The following is a 21,999-nucleotide window of genomic DNA, read 5'->3' on the forward strand; positions in this document are numbered from 1 at the left end:
CATAGCTATGCACTTTCTCGAATTATAAGAAAAATAATAACAATGTGCAGTTTTTTTTATATCCAATGGTGAAATCTAGGTATCATAGCTCCTACCTAAAATAAAAAAAATCGATTTAGATTTCGTATCTCAAAAATGACAAGCATGATTTTACCTTAATTTTCAACACAGCTTATGCATAACGTCTGTATGCGGGAATGATTTTTGCAAATAAAATCTCGACATTTATCGCACGATGAGTTTTCTTTCTTTTGGTTTTTGGAATATGGACATATTTTACACCTTCCCCTCTTTTTTCGTCGTTGTGGCTTTGGATTTGCGGCAGGCATTGGTTCCTGAAGTCCGGAAACTTTAAAAATGGCACTACGAATTTCTCTCGGTAAACAAGTTTGCTGAGCTCTACGAGTTAAATGGGCCTTAATAAGTTCTTGACCTAAAGTGGCTAGAAACAATCTTCTTTCCATTATTTGATTTTGCTGAACTCCATTAAAAATTACGTTAGCATTTAATACTGCAATGTCCAAAATGCGAAACCATATTACTTGAGGCCATCTACGAGTTCTTCTGCCAGTTTTATAGGATGCACATTTCTTATTCAATGAATCCACCCCACCTTTTGTCTCGTTGTAAAAATTTATAATCTCTGGCTTTCCATTAACCATTGTATTGGAATGATGCATAGTTGACACTAACAACACTGCACGATTTTTCTTAGGAACAAAAGATACAAGGCTCTCGCTTCCTGTAAAACCAAATAAGGCAGAATTAAGTGGCCTGTTTTTTTGGGGTTGAAATTCAGCAGGAACCTCTCTTTTATTTCTTTTAAGAGTTCCAACATATGAAATTTTATGGCTTCTCAGTTCTTTTATGAGCTCAATGGACGAAAACCAATTATCTGCTGTTATGTTTCTATTTGTACCAGAAATTGGTGGAATAAGTGTCAAAACTTCTAGAGTGGGGATGGATAACTTTTTGGATTTGCTCTGCGTGTATCTTTTCCAGTATATATAAAACCATTTAGCAAATAATGTGTCTTAGAGTCTACTAAACACTGCATTTTCAGACCGTATTTGTCTGGCTTATTTTTGAGATACATCCTGAATTGGCACCTTCCTCTAAATGCAATAAGCATTTCATCTATTGTGAGATATTCACCACAGCTATAATTGGACTGGCAATTAATTATAAACATATTAAAAATATTGGATATAGCTGCCAGTTTATCTCCGTGCGCAATACGTTCTTGTCTAGTAGCTGGGTCGTCAAAACAAAGGCTTCCAAGCAAAAAATAAAATCGGTTTAGTGACATGGTTGCTCGAAATATATCACGGCCAGTACCATTCGTAGCAAATAAAGACCTTAAATCTTCATTATTGGATTTAAATACCCCAGCTAAATATAATAAGCCTAAGAAGGCCTTTAATTTAATTATGTCAAGATGATTGGTATATTGACACGATAAATTGTGTAAATTATATTTAGAAGCCATATTAGTTATTCGTTCATTGGTTTTCTCAAGAATTTCTTGCAATATATCGTGGCTAATAATACATTCCCAAGCATCAACTGGTTTCTCTGGCATACTTGCTCGAGCTTTTCCAATAACACCAGGTAAATGACTAAATAAATTATGCTTACGTGTACGAGAAAAGGTGGGAGAAGTTTTAGACCACTTGTACCTATTTTTGCTATAAAACACATCCCTTGTGTCAGCTATATCACTTTCTTCATCCGAATATTCACTACCAGTTTCGGAATTATTAATTTGAAAAAATTTTTTTGTCATCATCGTCCCATTCCTCTTCACTGTCTGTTTCGTGATCACTGTGTTCACTAGCCTGGTCTAAAAACTCACTGTCACTATCTAGTCCATTGTCCATAATTTTTTGTCCCTCCTCTTCAAGTTCTTTCTGTGTCAGAGGACGTTTATTGCGACTACACCCCGCCATTTCAAATTACTCGTTAATTGCACTAGAAACACTTATACCATAAGCGGGTCAAAATTGACCCTATGCGTGCCTAACTCTGCAGTAGTAACAGATAAACTAACGGAATTTTCGTAGATCGATAAATCACCTACCGGTCGAAGATTAGCAGAAAGCGCGCAATGCTCAATCTATGTTTCGGTAGCGAAACATGGCATTAAAAACGCGGGGGGTCAATTTTGACCCCGCCATGGTACTTAAGGGTTAATTATCACTCCGAGATCGTTGTGGGAGGTTACCGAGTTTAAGGGATGTCCATTAATAAAGTATGGCAGTGATGGTTTATTTTTGCCGATATGTAAATCAACGCATTTTTCAATGTCAAGCGGAAGTAACCATTCTGAGGACCATTTGAATATTGCATCAAGATCGTGTTGAAGAACATGTTGGTTAATAGTTGGATTCACATATAATTTCGTGTCATCAGCGTATATGGAAACCTTACTGGATACAATGAGCGCAAGATACTAGTGTAGACACAAAAAAGTAGCGGTCCAAGTACTGATCCTTGTGGGACTCCACTCTTGACTGGCTTATCTAATGAGTGGTCTTCTCCAACACGAACCCTGAAGTATCTGTCGGATAGAAAATCTTAAATCCAAATGTTTAACTTTCCGCGGATACCATAGTGATCCAATTTTGCTTTGGAGAAGTCTAAGTAGACTACATCGACACAATTCTGATTGTTTTAAGATAATGATCAATCATTAACACAATGAAGTAAGTTGTGATCGTTGAACGACCTTTGATAAAGCCATACTGTTGGTGAGGGATGACATTTTCTTGAAGAAGAAACTCAGACATAGCTTCCGAAATAATCGATTCCATGACCTTGCCGACAATAGGAACCAGGCTGATTGGACGATAATTATTGCAAATAAGTTTATTTCCTTTCTTGAATATAGGAGTAACCGAAGCCAATTTCCAGGACGAGGGGAGAGAGCCTTGATTAAAAGAAGCATTCATTATAAGAGATATAGGGATGGCTACAGATTCTGCACATTGTTTGAGGAAAAGATTCAAAAATAATGTGAAAAAAATATTCAAATTAGTACATATATTTTTTCAAATAGCTGTTTTATGAGGGGGGTGGGGGCTATTTTCACAGTTTGTTGGTGTATGTAATCGAAAGACACACACTTGTTTGTTAAACTTAGCAGTGGCAAATAACAGGATAATCTAGCCTTTGGCAGTAGTATCCTTCTTCGTTAAGTGATTCATTCCTACTTGTAGAAACTTCTAATGCTGTCTCTCTTCAATACGTGTAGTCCTCTCTTATACTTTTGTATTGTCAATACAGTATATTGCAGATAGTGTATATTCGACATATATCTCAGTGTAGTTTAGTTGATAATTTTATTCCTATGGCTATACATCTTTAGAATAACCTTCATAGGTTTTAGTAAATACTCTACAGGGTGTCCGTAAAGTATGGAATAAATTCGATATTTCCTATAGTTTATTTTTATGAACGAGAGAGTAATTAGCATAATTTTAACTGGTAGCTCCGACCACTCCATGGGCGTGCTCAAGATTAATTGAAAAATTACTTTGAATAATTGTAAAAAATAAATGAATTATTTCAGTGTTATAAAGTGTTATGTGTATGTAAACAAAAGTGACCTCTTTTATCACACACTATATTAGAACTGACTGGCCTACTTTAAAAAGGGTTTTAAAAAATTCACATTTTTTTAATTTTTAAAAATTACAAAAGAGAAAAAGAGTTTTTAAAACCGTCTAAGGTATGTTAAATAGATGAATAAAAATATTAATATAAAACTTACAGCTACTTGTTACAAATCCAAATCAGATTCAGAAGATGAACTTTCAGAACCAAGATTTATAATAACTGGCTCGATCATTTTATCAGTAATATTGTCCAGCTTCCACATTTTTTCCTCTTCTTTAATAGTGTGATTTACTGTCTTTTCCCAGTTTTCAGGTTTTACATTATTTACGGCCTCCAAAAACAACTGTTTAACATCATGAATTTTAAAAGTGGTATTTTTTCTTGAAACTTCACTCTTTATCTGTGCCCATACCAGTTCAATCGGGTTTAATTCACAATGATATGGTGGGGATCTAAGTACTGTCATTCCACGATTTTTGGCAATTTCATCAATTTCGTATTTTTTAAATTTTTCTTTATGAAGGGCACACAACGAATAAAGTTCCTTTCTTATAGATCCGGGATGGTACGTAATATTTTTTGAACTCAGCCAATTCTGCAAGTCTTTTTTTAACCACTTGGTTGTGGGCAGTCCTTCTATAAGTCTGTAGTGATAACTTGCATTATCCATTACTATTACACAGTTCTTAGGAAGAAGATCTATCATTTGTTCGAACCATTCTTGAAAGACATTAGCGTTCATGTCTTCATGGTAGTCACCGGTACGAGTTGATTCAAAGGTTAATAAACCACCTTCAACAAAACCGTCTGAACTGCCAATGTGTACTATTATCAGCCTGCGTCCCTTTCCTGATGGTGGGTTTAAACCAGTAGATAAGTTATTTACAAAAGCGTGCCTTTGACTTGTAACAGTTTCATCCTGCCAAAATTTATTTGGTGTATGACCCTCGTTGATCCATGTTTCATCAAGATAAAATATTTTTCTTTTTTGGTTTCTCATTTCCTTTATGGTTTTTAGAAAATGTCTTCTCCATATGACAATATCGCTTCTTTCTAATAAAATAGACTTTCTGGGATTCTTTTTCCAGCGGAAGCCTATTTCTTTTAAAAGTTTCCATAACGTACTTCGACTCATTTCTGGGTAATCCTTGTCATCTCGAACTGAGACAAGAACTTTATCCAATGTTGGAAATTCTTGTCTAAAGAAGAATTCATGCACTTTCCGTCGAAGTCCTTCTTTAAAATGATATTCTATTTGAAATTTTGGTTTCCCTGGAGCATTACGTGGCATTTGAAAACTACCACATTTCTCTTCTTTAATAACTCTGTAAATCGTAGATTTCCCAACACCAAGTGTACTGCTAACTAACTCAACGGTCTCATCAACACTTTCACATAAACGTTTGTCTGTAAATGATTTAAAACAATTAAATATTAATGTTTTTTCATTAACTGTTAGAGGACCAATTTTTCGGCGTTTACACGGCACTTCCAAATTTTCCATAACACTAGTATACACAATAAACTGCACCTTGCAACTGAAGTACTTACTTTTAGTGAACTGTTAAGAATTTTGAATACGCCACTTGGACCTTCCTATATACAAAATGGAAAAACCCACTATCACATTTTCTGTGGAATAAGTTTAGAAGGTAATTATCTAGTCAATTACTGTCGTAGATTCCTGGAATTAAAGAATTAAATGTTTGATTGTTGAAACCCTTACTTCGTGGAATGCACTCATTTCAGATAAAATAAAACGTTTTATTTTATCTAAAGAATTAAACTTTATTTTGCAAATAGGTAGGTACTTATTAAACTTTTATTGGTTATATATAACCAATAAAATAAACATCTTACATTTCTTGCAAATTCATTAGTACCTGTTAACCTCCATCACTCCGACACTGGCAACCTTAGTTAGGGATTAGTAATCCTCACAACTATTGTATTCTATTCTGCTCCAACCTTTATACCTGGTGGTCATACTCAATTTAAAATTGTTTTCCTATATACTTCTGTAAACTTGTTGACAAATATCTGTTTTTCATTGAGTCACCCGTATCAACAGTTTAGGGATTTGCATACATAATTTATTGTTTTATTACTCTCTCATACATAAAAATACACTATAAATGAAAAGCCTTTTTAAAAAAATCTAAAACACGTCGATTTTTAAATTTAATGTTCTACATTTTACAATAAAATTTCATTATACAAGGTGATACACATTACAGTGATGACGCCATCGGCTCTTTTTTAAAATGTAACATTTGTATGTACCATACCATACATGTAAATCCTGTATTTTAGGACATTTTTAGATCGATAAAAATGAGCTGATTTCAAAAAAGTATAATACTCGGGTCTAATGGATATAATTTGAAAGATATGCTTAGAAAATAAATGATTTATTATCAATTGCAAAAAAGTAGCCTACTTCTAGTTTTTGGTAAACTGTAATTATTTTTAATAACGTTCAATAACAATTAAGTAGTACAATTGTATTAATTCGTGAATGTTCTGTATTATTGCTTAGAATTAATTTTAAGTAGAAATGAATTTGAGTGAAAAGCAAAGAATTGAAATACTCATGATGATTGGGTATGGAGACAAATCGCGAACTCAGATGGAAGTGTGTAATTTATTTAATGATAAATATCCAGAAATACCCATCACGCAGTCAACAGTAAGATTGAAAAAGAAATTTCGAGAAACTGGTACGGTTGAAAATGCACGGAAATCAGGTCGTCCCTCTGTAAATTATGATACATTAGATGTTCTACTTGCTTTTGAAGAAGATGCGCACACTTCTGTTCGTAAGGTTATTAGTGATCTCGATGTTTGCTAAACAACGGTACACAAAGTACGTAAAAGTAAGTAAAGTAAGTAAAATGTACAGTTGTACAGGAATTAAACGAGGATGATCCAGATAAAAGAATACAATTTTGCGAAATAATGATGGATAACAGCCACCGAAACCCTCTCTTGGTTGATGAGGCTACATTCAAATTAAATGGCGAGGTCAACCGTCAGAATTGTAAATGCTGGGCAAAAGAAAACTCCAACTGGATGCGGGAACATCATACACAATACCCGCAAAAGGCAAACGTATGGGCTGGCATCGTAAGAACTAAAATCATTGGACCCTACTATTTCGAAGGTAATTTAAACGGGCCAGCATACCTTCAGTTTTTAAGTTCGTATCTCGTACCTACTTTAGTTAATTTATTCCGCAGTACAATTAATCTTGGAGGTTTTGATAAAAGTTTATGGTTTCAACAGGATGGTGCGCCTCCGCATTATGCTTTAGATGTTCGAAGGTACCTAAACGAAATTTTTCCGAACAGGTGGATTGGAAGACGTGGACATATTGAATGGCCAGCGAGGTCGCCAGACCTCAATCCTTTGGATTATTTTATGTGGGGTCATTTAAAGAACAAAGAGTGTTGTTTATAAAACGAAACCTGCAAATATTGGAGACTTAAAAACAAGAATTCGTAAAGAAATAAATAATATTTCTCAAGAAAGCATAAAAAAGGTTATACAAGAATTTGTACAACGTTTGGGTTACTGTCAAATACAACAAGGGCTACAATTCGAACATTTAAGATTAATTCATGTTACTGGATTACTTTCAAGTTATTTATTATAATTTATTTATAATTTATTAATATTAACCACCGGAGTGGACAAAAGCACATATTAACAACATCTACAAAAAAGGAGATAGAAAGAATTGTTCAAACTACAGGGGGCTAAGTGTCATAAATTCACTCTCAAGACTGTATGGAAAAATAATAAAAAACAAAATTGAAAAAGAGATGACAGATGTTCAAGAACAGAATGGCTTTCGTGCAGGCAGATCCTGTATGGACAGTATAATATTCTCTCTAAAGCAAGTTATCGAGAAAAGATTAGCCCACAACCTTTCAACTTATATAGTCTTTATAGATCTGACAAAGGCATACGATAGTGTACCACTTTCAATGCTTTGGGTAGCAATGGAAAAACAAGGAATAAGCAAAATAAATATACAAGCAGTACAACAACTCTACAAAAATATGACGGCAAACATTAAAACTGGAAATAGATTAGAGAAATTCCTATTAGTAAGGGCCTAAAGCAAGGCTGCTGCATAGCACCTACACTCTTCAAAATATATCTAAATGAGGCACTCTCAGTGTGGAGAAGAAAGTGCTGCAATATGGGCATCCCAATCGGAGATGATAGATTGTACACGATACACTTCGCTGACGACCAAGCCATTCTAGCTGAAGACGAGAGTGATGTAGGCTACATGCTTAGAAAACTGGAAGATGAGTATACCAAATGGGGCCTCACAATTAATATACAAAAAACTGAGTACTTAGTTGTAGGAGAAAAACCAGAAAGCGTACAAATCGAAATGGGAACTATAAAACCAACAGACAATTTCAAATACTTGGGAGTCCAAATAACATCAAAAGCAGGAAGTAGCGAAGAAATACACTCCAGGATTGGCCAAGCAAGATCAGCCACCAGACAGCTACACGGACTATTATGGAATAAAAAAATAACAAAAGAAAATAAAAGAAGAATCTATAAAACAATAATAGAAAGTATTGGGCTGTACGGCGCCGAACTCTGGGAAATAAACCAAAGAAACAAATCCAAAATTAAGGCCATGGAAATGAACTACTGGAGACGATGTTGCCAGCTCACTAGACTTGATAGGGTGAGAAACGAAGATATTCGAAGAGAAATGGAAATCGATCTAGACATAATAGACACAATCGAAGCCAAAAGACTTAACTGGTATGGACACCTTCAGAGAATGCCTGAAAATAGATGGCCAAAAAAAATAGAAGAATGGACTCCGCCAACTAGAAGAAAACGAGGTAGACCAAGACGATCCTGGATAGACGATGTCGACGATGCAATGACCGCCAGAGATTTAACAACTGAAGATTGCTTCGACAGAAAACGCTGGAAATTAGGATGCGAGAAGCGGCGCCAGCTGTAGAAGACTCGCTTGTTATATATTATATATTAATATTATAAATCAATAAAAATTAATTTTCTAAGCGCATATCTTTTAAATTATATCCGTTAGACCCCACAGTATTATCCTTTTTTGAAATCAGCTCATTTTTATCGATCTAAAAATGTCCTAAAATACAGGGTGTTACATTTAAAAAAAGAGCCGATTTAGAACTGTTTTAGATTTTTTTAAAAAGGCTTTTCATTTAGGAAATATCGACTTTATTCCATACTTTACGGACACACTGTATATCTTCAAATACGGAGTGTTGAAATTGGAACTAAAGTAAATTATAAATGGATCGAATTTATATCTGAGGTTTATTACAAGTTAATCTGATTTACACTCTTATTTGTAAATTAGATGCAAGGTTTCTGTTAATTTATAGGCGATAAACATAAAAGTTGATCAAATATAACTGATAACATAAACCTTACCATAACGAGAAAGCGGAATCCGTTATGATAAAAATCTCATATTAGTCGAGAAATTCGATTTGCGATTATTGCTATTGATTCCTTGTCCATTAATTTGAGTAGTTCTGCTTGTATATTATCAGGGTCTGCCGCTTTGCCATCCTTTAACTGTGTTATTGCGGAATAAACTTCCTGCTGTTATATTCTGGGTCCATCATTTTCTTCTTCTTCTAGCTCAAAGGTGTTATCTCTTTGGTCCTCAAATAGTTTTTCTATATATTCTTTCCACGTTCTTATTTTACTCTGTCCAAGATGATGTTTCCGTCAGAATCAGTTATATTTAATTTCTGCCATCGTCTTAGTCCCCCTGTGAGTTCTTTAACTTTCCCCTATGTACATTGTGACTATCGTACTTTGACTGCAGAGTCTCAATTTCTTCGCATCTTTCCCTTGCTTCTTTTTCTTTCGCTTCTCTGATTTTCGTTCTTATTAATATATTTATGGTTTTATATTTGTCTGGGTCATTTTTGGCTTCTCTTCTCTCGTCCATTAACTTCAGGATCTCATTTGTCATCCATGATTTTTTCTTCATTAATCTATTTGTCTTTAAGTGTTTATCCTTCACATTTTGCACTATTTCTGTAATATGTTGGATCGTTTGTTCTTCGTTCGCTTCGTCTCACATTGCAGTCACTTGCTCGTTTAACGTGACTTGGACTCTCATCCTTGTATCAAGGTCTTTCAGCATACGTAGGTCATATGATTGTGCTTTCGTTTTCTGCACTGTTTTGAGTTTGACTCGAAATACTCCCACCAGTGGAACGTGGTCTCCAAGTCTGCTCCAGGATAAGTCTTGACAGATGTAAAGCTGTTTCGAAATCTTTTATTTACTAAAATGTAGTCTATTTGATTCCTAATAATTCTCGCGGATCTGTCTTGAGGGGATTTCCACGTATACAGCTGTGTGCATTTTTAGTTATTAATAATTTTCAAAAATTAAGGATTTTTCATGCTTTTTCCGTAAAATTGTGTCAGTATTTTTATATAATTTACCGGTCTTTACCTTACATTGTTTATATATTGTTTATAAGTAAAAAATGACGTTTTATCTTTAGTATATATTGCTATAACCAAATTTATCAAAAGCAATTTTTAGATATCTGTATCAAAGATTGTCACGAAAAAGACTTTTTTGCTAATTTCTCCGGTCTAATAGTTCATATTATTATAAGAAATTTTCCTCTTTCGATAACTAATCGATCAATCTGGTTTAATATTGTTTTATAATTGAGATCCATGTCCCCTAAACTAGAGCAAAGTGAATAATTAAAATTAAAATTCGAGTAAAAAAACAGTTGGTTATTTTATTACCAAAATTTATATTTTTACTTTGCGACACTCTCGATTAAAAACCACTTGCGGACAGTCCAGACCTGCGCTTGCCTTAACGTGTGACTAGTTTTTGTCTCCCGTCCACTACAATAATATGCTAATCTACCCAAACACAATATTATTCTTTTTTATTATTTGACAATACGTTTCCTAGGTATACCTTATTACGGATACGATACATTTCAGCGATTTTATTTGTGATTTTATTGATGTTTACGTCTGTTGGTGAAATAAATGTTGTTTTTAAGAGTTTTTGTACCGTTAACATTTTTTTGTTTGTTATATACATATTTTTAAGGAACAAGGTATGAATTTTTGGTTGCTTTCAACTTGTTACGGATTATTTTAACACTTGTCTTGAATTTATTCCAAGTTGTAGGATTATTTTCTCGCAATTTAGGTTGAGTTTTGTTCATTGCCTAACTACACAATGTTTATTACTATTATAATGGCCTAACCATGATATAAATCTATTCTTCCTACACTTACATTTTATTGATCTGACTATTATGTTTGTAATCACCTTCCAGTAAGCATTGCAAGAGTAAGCAGTCTAGAAAATCTATAGAATTAGTTCATTTTTTGTGCGGCTTCTTCAAATTGAATTAGCGCGGACATTACTTCGGATTTTGCCGGCTAGTTTTACTGCCGAATCCAGCCGAATCAGGCAATATGATCTTTGGAAGATTGCTGCTTTCTTTGAGGTCTTTCTTTTTTATTTCTTATAAGTCGAAGCCTATTAAGTTTGAGGGAGCAGATTCTGAGAGGCACAGGCTTAGACCTTCACCATCATATTATATATCAACTCTTTCTCTCTTCTTCTTAGGGTACCTGTCCTTTTCGAACGTTGCCGATCAATCTGGCTATGATGACTTTGTTGGTTGCTATACAGAATAGCTGTGTTGAGGTCTTTCTATATCGTGCTCTCAGGTTAGCAAGCCAGGATATTCTTCTTCATCCTGGGTCCCTTTTTCCTTCAATCTGTCTCACTCCCCTTAAGATTTTGACCTGATCTGTATATTCGGAGCACCGCTGATTGATTCCAATACAAATTAGCTATTATTTTTGGGTCTCTTCCGTCAATCCCTGTCCTCTTCAGCACTTCCATCAATACCTGCACGCTAAATAAAGCTTCCCTCGACCAACGGCGTTCACAAATCCAAACTTATTGGGTGCAAATTGTTCTTCGCATTTCCGGTAAATTCTTTTTATATTTATATATTTCTATAGTCCCTGCATTTCTGCTTTTAGCACCTTTGTATAGAGGCTTTCACTCACCTTCAGTGGGATCTTTCAATTTTCTAACATCTTTGTCGACTTACTTGTAACCTTCTTCATTCTGACTTTGAAATTACCTACAACTGGTACATGATCAGAATTTATGTCTACCCCTGGGTATGTTTTGACAGATGTACAGCTGTTCCTATACCTCTTATTTACTAGCATGTAATCAATCTGATTTCTTACAATCCTTCCCACAGAATCTTGTGGAGATTTCCAGGTGTACAATTTCCTTTTGTGTAACTTAAACCAGGTGTTCATTATTACTAATTGATTTGCTTCCGAAGAAATCTCCAATGTATCTCTTCGATCGCTCCGGTTTCCTAGTCGAATGGTCCAACTACAAATGATGTTTTGCTGGCCCCAACTTTGGCGTTGAAGTCACCCATGACATCTTGCTTTTTCAACCTTTTCACGACTTAATTAATGCTATGGTATAGTTCTTCTACTTCTTCTTCTGTTCCTTCTGTTGTAGGTGCATACACTTGAATTATATTGATGTCGATTGGTCTTGCTTTCAGTTGTATGAGCATCATTCTTGCTAATATTGGGATGAAGTTGTCAACAGATTTTGCCACTTTTTTTGTCAATATAATGCCAACACCTAATTCATGTTTACCGTTATCTGTTCCAGAATAGTAAACGCGGTGTTCCCCGATATTTGCGGTTCCTGAACCTGGCCAACGCATTTTGATTATTTCCAGAATATTTAATTTCATGTGTGCCATTTCTTGTATTGCATTATGGATTTTACCTTCCTATGCTATAGTTTTCACGTTCCATGTACCTATTCTGATGTCTTCTTTGCATTTTAATCTTTTTGTTATATGTGTAACTGCTCCTCCCGGAGATCCGATTGAGGCGCTTTTACTAGGACTTATCCAATCCGGATCTTTAATGAGATGTCTTCTCTTTCTTCCTCATCTCTATGCCGTTGACCGCTTCCACGGTTCTTCCGCCTTTGAAGACAGTTTCCCAACTCCAGGACAAAGGCGTTTACCGTTTACTAGCTCCTACCCGAAACTGTTGGCCAGTAAACGGGGAATTGCTTATACCGGCAATCGCTCGGTGGAATTTTCGCCATATTACGCCTCACTTAGTTTAGCCTGCAGACTAATGCAGTTGCTATGGCAGGAGCCATAAGTGAGAGTTAGTTGTCTTAGGAGGACCAGTTATCAAGAACCATCACCCGGCTATGACCCGTCTCGATAGGGTCGTTCCGATAAAAGGTGCTACCTCTATAACACAGCTTTACACCTCTCTTCTACTTTATATAATAAAATATGTATATACATTGTGTCCAATTAAGTCCGCACCATATATCAAACTTTTTTATTTTTAGTTTGAAGAAAAAAAAATTGTTTATAAAAAGATCTTAATGATATAAAATATGAACATAAAATTCATATTCTGTTTCGTAGATTATTTGTCGTATCAATTTTGTGTTTAATTTTTTATTCCTGGTGTGATTCTGCTACTTTTTATAATATTCATTTTGTTCTCTCTGCATTTTTTTACATCGTCAATATTTGAAAGTGACTCAGCGGCAACTACACCACTCTAATGGCTGTCTGAAGACGAAATGAGTAGGTGGAATTATGCCTCCAGCATCAAGAGTATAGGGGCAACTGCCTGAATGATGGGAACATCCAAGGGACTGTTGCTATATGTAATAATGAATATATTTAATATTGGCACCACTTCTAAATTTTATGATAGAACTTCAATTAAGAAATCCTCGTATTAAAAATTTGGTGTTCTAATATAAAGATATATTACGATCTTTTCATTTTGCTAGACGGAATAACTTGTATATAAAATATTCTAGGGTGTACTGCTATAGTGTTCTAAACTAAAATTTCAACGGTGTATCATAAAATAAATATATTTTATTTTTTAGTTGTAAAGGATCCGCCGTTTTCGATAAGAGCCTCTGGCTATGCCGGTTTTATCATTCCTATCGATATATACCTGAAAAATAATCAAGAACCGAAAAGGATAACATTTGATTATGATCTTTATCTTCATTCGTCAGGCCCTTCGATTCATAGAGTACAAAAAGAAAAACACACATTTTCCAGCCCGTCTGAAGAATTTAGAAGTAAGCTGTTGAAAGGAGGAGCAATAGGGGTAAGTATTTGAAATTTTAGATATCATTCAGCCAGGTTGGAAATGGGTTTTTTGGGTATAATACTATACGAGGTCTGTTTTAAAAATCATTCTACAATCGAATGCTCTCCTTCGATATATTTCCCTTCCCTCGCCACACACCTTTCCATTGGTCAAAGCAATGCTGGAATTCTTCTTTTGTTAGAGTTTTTAGGAGCTCCGCCGTTTTTCGCTTCACCTCTTCCATCGACTCGAAGGGGATTCCTTTTAAGGCAGACTTGATCTTCGAAAACAGGAAAAAGTCACAGGGTGCTAAAGCAGGCGAGTACGGCGGATGTTCGAATACCGGAATACCTCTAGCAGCTAAATAACGGTTCACAGACAGCGCGTTATGGGCAGGTGCGTTGTCCTGGTGCAAGATCCACGGCTTGTTTTTCCACAACTCCGGCCGTTTTTTACGAACTCGCTCTCGCAGCGTTTCCAAAACTTTCAACCAGTAAGTTTGGTTTACAGTTTGGCCCTCTGGAACCCATTTAGTAATCACGATGCCGTTAACGTCGAAAAAAACGATTAGCATGGCTTTAAATTTTGATTTCGACATCCTTGCTTTTTTCATTCTTGGCGATGCAGGAGTTTTCCATTGCATGGATTGTCACTTAGTTTCAACATCGTATTTAAATATCCAGGTTTCGTCGCAAGTGACGATGTTTTCCATCAATTCAGGCTCTTCATGTAACCTCTCAAGAAAATCTGAGCAGATCTGTTGACGGACGAGCTTTTGGTAGGGGGTCAAATTCTTTGGGACCAACTTTGCGCGGACTTTCTTCATGTTCAATTCATCAGGTAAAATTTTTCTGACAGTTTATCGGCGTTTACAGTATCAGCAATCATCCGAATGCTCATATGACGATCTCCGCGCATAATTTCATTTATTTTGGTCACTGTTTGCTGAGTGGAAACAGAATTTTTACATTTTGATGAGCCTTTAGTTTGTTTTATTTTTTGTAGGAAGGAAATCACGAAAATAGTATAAAGGAAGACAAAAATCAAATGAGTAGACCAAAATTAAGTACGTCGGATGTCCCAAAAAAACACAAAATGAAACTAGACGAACCAAGAACAACCGACTTCGAAAACCTTTTCGGTCCTCCAATTAAAAAGACTAGTAAACTTCCCGAAGCCCCCAAACCGAAGGAGCCTCCCCCCACAAAACCTCCAAACCCTGAAAAATGTAAGTAGATTTCAATGATCTGTTTGCTTTATTTATTTAGGTACTGGAACTGGACACACAAAGATTTGATTTATTGATTTTTTTGAAGTGCTGTGCGATACATAATATTTCTTGTTTTTCCTTCTGGTGGGTAAACGAATAAATCAGAAGGTTTTCCGACGCGTGAGCAGGCCACATTGAGAAGCATGGATTCTCCAAATTTAATCTACACTCGTCGCACCGGGAACTGTAAACATTTGAATTCGAATGGCACATCTATCGGGATCATTGGGTACGGCACATCAATAATGGGTACGCCAAGTTTCAATGTAAGAAAATACATTTCAAATGCATAGTTTACGATTCTATAAAGGACATACAGACAAACATTCATTTTTATATACAGATTGGAAAGACAGTGGCGCCATCTGTCGAATATTGATCTCACCAACTTAGAAACCTTCGTTGGCTCATGCACAACTTTGCTCAAGATCATCACATGATCAAATGTATAGTTTACTATTCTATAAATGACATGCAATCATTCATTTATATATATATATATATATATATATATATATATACAGGGTGAGTCATAACTATTGGGACATAGACTAAGGACAGGTTATTTGGACCAAAATATGGCTATTGGGCCAAATAGCCTTAATAAAATGTTGCTGAGAAAAAAGATACAGGGTGTTAAAGGTTAATTTTTGTTTTTCGTTTTTTGCTAATAGTTTCCCTGTATATTTATAAATTGCTATCAAAATTGGCACAGAGGTATAATCTTAGACAAGAAATACCATTTTATTTACAATTTTACGTTAAACATCATTTTTACGTAAAATTGGTTCTCTTGTTTAAACATGATAATTTCAACCGTTTTCGATAAAAACGCAGTCGAACTGCTTAGAGTCTTAAAAAAGGATTTCAAATATTATTTCATTTATGAAAAGTATGCTTTGGACTGTCAGATAATTGTTGTTGGTAAATGTCATTTGTTCAGAGTAAATTATTTTTGATGTGACAGTGTAGTGTAATGTTGCATTTTTTTAAAGTAATCATTACTTTTTTTGATTGAAATGCCTTGTCACAATCATTTTACTAATGAAGAAATGCGAGATATGATTTGCGTATACGCACAAGAAAATTTTTGCGGTCGCTCGGCAGCCAGAAGGTATGGAATGTTGTACGCAAACAGAAGACAACCAAATCACAAAACTTTTGCAAGATTATATCGTAGTTTAGGTGAAACTGGGTCATTTCACACTAAAAATCGGGGTGGTCGACCGAAACAAATCACACCTAATCAAGAAGATGAACTTTTGGTTCGAGTAGATGAAAATCCTGAAATAAGTTCACGATATCTATCAGCAGCAACAGGAGTAAGTCAGTCGTCTATTGTTAGAATTCTAAAAAAGAGAACCTCTATCCTTATCACTTCACTCCTGTTCAAAATTTACTTCCAACAGATCTTCCACGACGGTTACAGTTTTGCCAACGTATTCTGAATAAACATCGCAATTACAGACACTTTATTAAGAATATTATGTTCACCGACGAAGCAACTTTTACCAGACGATGGGTTTTTAATTGGCGAAATAGTCATTATTGGGAATAAGAAAACCCGCATGCTATTAAAGCTAGACATTTTCAGCATGCGTTGAAATTGAATATTTGGTGTGGCATTATAGGCGACCAACTACTAGGGCCTTATGTTCTTCCTCCGAATTTAAATGGAGATTCTTATTTATTCTTTTTGGAAAATACTCTTAGTGATATTTTAGATGATCTGTCACTGGATGTAAGAAGAAAAATGTGGTTTATGCAGGATGGAGCGCCACCTCATTTTTCATTAGCTGTTAGAAATCATCTTGATGACGTATTTCCTCAACGATGGATTGGCAGAGGCAGTGATTTTCAATGGCCACCAAGAAGTCCTGAGTACAACCCGCTAGATTTTTATTTTTTAGGACATATGAAGTCCTTAGTTTATGCCAATGAAGTTAATACACGAGACGAACTTTGGAGATACATTCAAAATGCAGCTAATCTTATAAGGGGACATAATAATATTTTTTTTAACGCCCGAAAATCCTTTATAAAAAGAATTAGAAAAGGCATAGAAATCGGAGGAGACCATGTAGAACATTTAGTTTGAGTTTTTGTGAGTTCTTTTAAGTTAAAGTGTGTTTAGTTTTGATTTATCGTCAAAACGGAAACCTTACGTTAGTTGCAACTTTGTTTATTAGTTTGGCATTTGATAGTGGAATTGTAAATAAAATACTATTTCTTGTCTAAGATTATGCCTCTGTGCCAATTTTGATAGAAATTTGTAAATATACAGGGAAACTATTAGCAAAAAACCAAAAACAAAAATTAACTTTAACACCCTGTATCTTTTTTCTCAGCAACATTTTATTAAGGCATATTTGGCCCAATAGCCATATTTTGGTCCAAATAACCTGTCCTTAGTCTATGTCCCAATAGTTATGACTCACCCTGTATATATATATATATATATATATATATATATATATATATATATATATATATATATATATATATATATATATATATATATATATATATATATATATATATTGTTATGATGTGTTTTTTTTGTTTGTTTGAATTATGAGCAATGAGTATTTTTAATAATATAATATATAGGGTTTTTATCGCGGTTCTCAAAGAATTAGCTTGTAAGTACTTTTTTAAATTATCTTTATTATAACTATTATGAAACACACATATATATCTAACCTAGTCAATGTAAATTTAAAATAAACTATCTTTAAATTGATATTCTTATAAAACTAATTAAATTCTATAGACAATCTACAATTTAAACAAAACTATCTTCAAAATTGAAATTGTTATGACACTAACTAAATTATATTAACAAAATTTTGTACCTTTCTTTCACTGAATGCCTAAATGAACTGTTTTCCACTATATATATTCTAATCACCACTGAAAGTCTTCGTACTTCGGTTATCCTGTTTTTGTGAAATTTCTTTTTTCAATTATCAGCTTCTACCAATTTAAGATATAGTTCCAGCATTTATACACCACCAACCAAACCAGCAAACAGCATTTATATTTATTCTTCTTTTCAATATACCAATATCCAATTATTATAAGTTGATTTATACTAATCTCCAACCATAATATAATTTAATTTCTTCCAATATACCTTTTTTTATCTTCAATAATTATTTGTGTATAATTATAAATGTGCATTAAATATATGCATAATTTTTAATCTTCATTTAACTCACTATATTAAACTATTGGACTATTTGTACTTGATTCACTGACTCTAACTAACTTTCATAATAAACTTGCCTGACTTCTGACTAAAACTTAAAAACTGCCTAAAACTTCTTAAAACTCTTCTGACTGCACTATCTAAAACTTTTCTGACTAAAAACTTTCAAAAACTGCCATCTTGAATCCAAATCACGGGTATTTATATCTTTTGGACATTCTAGAACCATCTCGTAAGAGATCATGTTCCAATTTGTTCTATTTCATACTTGTATGAATTTTCTGGAACAAACCATTTCGCAAACATGGCCATCTCCGGAGATCCAGAGAATTCCATTCTTTTCTATTAATAATTTTGTTTACATTTAGGCTTTTCAGATCAGAATATATAATTAAATTAGTAACTTAACATTCTAATTTAATAAAATACACATTTCAAACAATATATTATTATAACCCACTTTATATTCGTAAATATTTTTAAACGTCACTTCAGAGTATAAATATCTGTCAATCTCCGAGAGTATTTTTGGTTGCCTAAGCACATGGCTCACTTATATATATTTACAATATTAAAATACAACTTTTTACAATTATTATGCTAATTTATTAAAAATGCCCTCACATAAATTAATTTTTATTAAATTCTCTAGTATATAACTTATTTAAAACAACCAAATATCTAATATTATGTAGTATATAACTTATAAATTATTTTCTATAAACCCTAATCGTCACAATACCCCAAAAATAATATTTAAAATAAATAATTTACTTATTATTTTTTTAAATATTAATTTTCTCATACTTTATTAAATTTAATAAATCAATTTTTTTTTTATTTAAAATGTGTTAAATACATCCCTGTTCGCTGTCTATGTCAAAGCAGAGAACAACGCTGCACAGTTCGGCTATTCTATGGTCAAACTGTCATGTCAATTGGAGAATGGATTTTATCAGAGAATAAAATATAACCTTACTTAAAAATATAATCTATATTGTGTTCTGTTTGTTTATAGACAAAATCTAGGAATTATTTCCATTCAAAAGGCTTTCATCCATATAAATTGGTAAGTTTTACACTTTTTATACAGACATTTACACAATCAATTCTGTATCTAACCCCAAATTATGATTTTTAGGGTACCAAACAATTTCCATATGTACAAAATTCAACAAGTATGATGTCAAATTTATTCACAACAATGAAATCTACCATCTATTTAACAAATCAAGTCTATTGAATAAAATGGATATATCAGTAATCTGTTATAGTAACAGTAAGTATTTGTATATTAGTGTTAAAAGGTATAGAAAAGATTATTCAATCTCTTCATGATACTTAAAAATGTCGTTGATATGAAATATGCCTCTTAGTCTGTTCTCTGCATCTATTAACACATAACTATTTAGTCCATTCTGATTTTCAATTGTATATGGACCTTCAAACATTGGTTGTAATTTCTTACAACGATTTTCTTTAACATTACTTTTTCTAAGTGAACGAATTAACACTTGGTCTCCTTTTTGAAATGTGATTGGTTTTTTTATATTTCGATTTTGTCTTCTGATATATTTTTCAGCTTTCCTCCTAATTCGGTTATTCACTTTCTGCATTACTTGTTCTAACATATCCTGATTATATTCACTAATCCACTTTCTGTTTCCTATATGGCCAAACATTAAATATTCTGGTACTTCCTCTGTATTCAAATTATGTGTATTATTTAAAAAATATTCTACTTGTGGTATATGTTGCTGCCAAGTTTCGTGTTGATTTTGGCACAGTATCCTTAAATATTTTATAACTTCTTTAATATATCTTTCTGCAGGATTTGCCTGAGGATGTCTGATACTTGTAAAATGAATGTTGATTCCCTTTTTCTCACAAAATGCCCGAAATTTTTGGTTGTTAAAATATGTAGCATTATCTATTATGCAATTTCTAAATGGTCCTATTTCTTCGAAAAATTGATTAATATATAATTTTAATGTTTTAACATTTGTTCTAGAGCAGGGATATAGTTTAATAAATTTGGTATATAAATCAACTATCACTAGTATATGCTTTTTTCCTGTTGGACTGAGAACTAAATTTGAAATAAAATCCATGGAAACTGTATTTAGTTTTTCATATACAACATTAGATTTATATGTGTTCTGGTTTTTGAAATTCTTTTCTTTGTTTAGTTGACATATTGGGCATTGGTTAGTAATTTCCTTTGCTATACTTATGTCATTCTTTGCAAAATAATTGTCCCTAAATAGCATCCATAGCTTTCTTGAACCAATATGCATATAATTGTTATGTAAATTTTTCAATATTTTCTTTGCTAAAGTTCTAGTTATTACATATACTTCTATGCCATTTATTATTTTATAATATACCCCATCTTTCCTAAGGACTTTTTGTTTTTCACTCAAATTGATCTGATCTCTTATAATTTCTTCTTTAGAATATAATCCAGTACTTTCTACTAATTGATTTAATCCAATTTTTATTGTTCGCTGCCCTTTTTGTGATGTATTTTCTAACCTTGATAAAGCATCTGCCACTATATTGGATTTTCCAGAAATGTATTTGATTTCAAAGCAGTATTCACTAAGTATTAGACTCCACCGATGTATTCTACTGTTTCCATATTTGTTATTTAATATAGACGTTAAAGCTTGGTGATCTGTTTCTATTGTAAATTCATTACCCAACAAATAAAATCTTAATTTTGTGACACAGTGTATTATACTTGCTAGTTCTAATTCTGAAACCGAGTAACCCTTTTCATGTGGCTTTGTAATTCTTGAAATGAATTGTATTGGGTATTCGACCCCATCCTGTATTTGTAATAATACCCCTGATAATCTCTCTATTGATGCATCTGTTCTTAATATGAATGGCTGTGTGTAGTCAGGATAGTATATTTTCAAATTTGACAGAAAAATGTTTTTAATTTCTTGGAATGCTAGTTGTCTTCTCTGATCCCATCTCCATTTTACACCTTTTCTCAGTAGTTCAAGTAATGGAATTTCTTTTATACTTAGATCTGGTATCATCCTTTTATAATAATTAATTATTCCAATAAATCCTCTTAAAGTTCTTAAATTGTGTGGTGTTTTATATTCCTGAATGACTTGTGTCCGTTCTGGATCCATTTCGATTCCCTTAGTGTTAAGTTTATAACCTAGATATATGACTTCTTTTTGAAAAAATGTACATTTTTCTTGATTTATTTTTAGTCCCACTTTGTCTAATCTATTTATTATAATTTTTAGGTGTTTCTCATGATCTTCAGCCGTTTTAGAAAAAATTAAGATATCATCAATGTAGTGAATTACAAAATGTTCATATTGATCCAAAATATCATGAAGACATCTACATAGAGCACTGCAAGATGATTGAAGTCCAAATGGTACTACTTTGAATTGATATACTACTCCATCTATCTGAAATCCTGTATACTGTCTACTTTTTCTTTCTAGAGGTATTAACCAGAAACTATGCTGTAAATCGATTTTAGTGAAAAATGACATTCCTGTAATTCTTCCTAATATTCCATCTATACTCATTGGTGCTTCAAATTGCTTTTCAGTAATCTTGTTAATATTCCTTGCATCCAAACATAACCTGATTTCACCTGATCTTTTTCGTACTACTACTATGGGGTTAATAAAACGTGTGT

At 33.4% G+C, this 21,999-nt stretch overlaps 1 protein-coding gene across 1 annotated transcript in view; it reads left to right on the forward strand.

The window, feature by feature from the left end:
- The window catches only part of ear (ENL/AF9-related super elongation complex transcription factor), a 49,608-nt gene that overhangs the window by 12,806 nt on the left and 14,803 nt on the right, over positions 1 to 21,999 (forward strand). The window contains exons 2-3 of the mRNA XM_072542447.1: positions 13,631 to 13,860; positions 14,848 to 15,070. Coding sequence (XP_072398548.1) covers positions 13,631 to 13,860; positions 14,848 to 15,070 — 453 coding nt within the window. The remainder of the gene's footprint in view (positions 1 to 13,630; positions 13,861 to 14,847; positions 15,071 to 21,999) is intronic.

The sequence above is a fragment of the Diabrotica undecimpunctata genome, chromosome 8, assembly GCF_040954645.1.
Source record: "Diabrotica undecimpunctata isolate CICGRU chromosome 8, icDiaUnde3, whole genome shotgun sequence".
Taxonomy (NCBI): domain Eukaryota; kingdom Metazoa; phylum Arthropoda; class Insecta; order Coleoptera; family Chrysomelidae; genus Diabrotica; species Diabrotica undecimpunctata.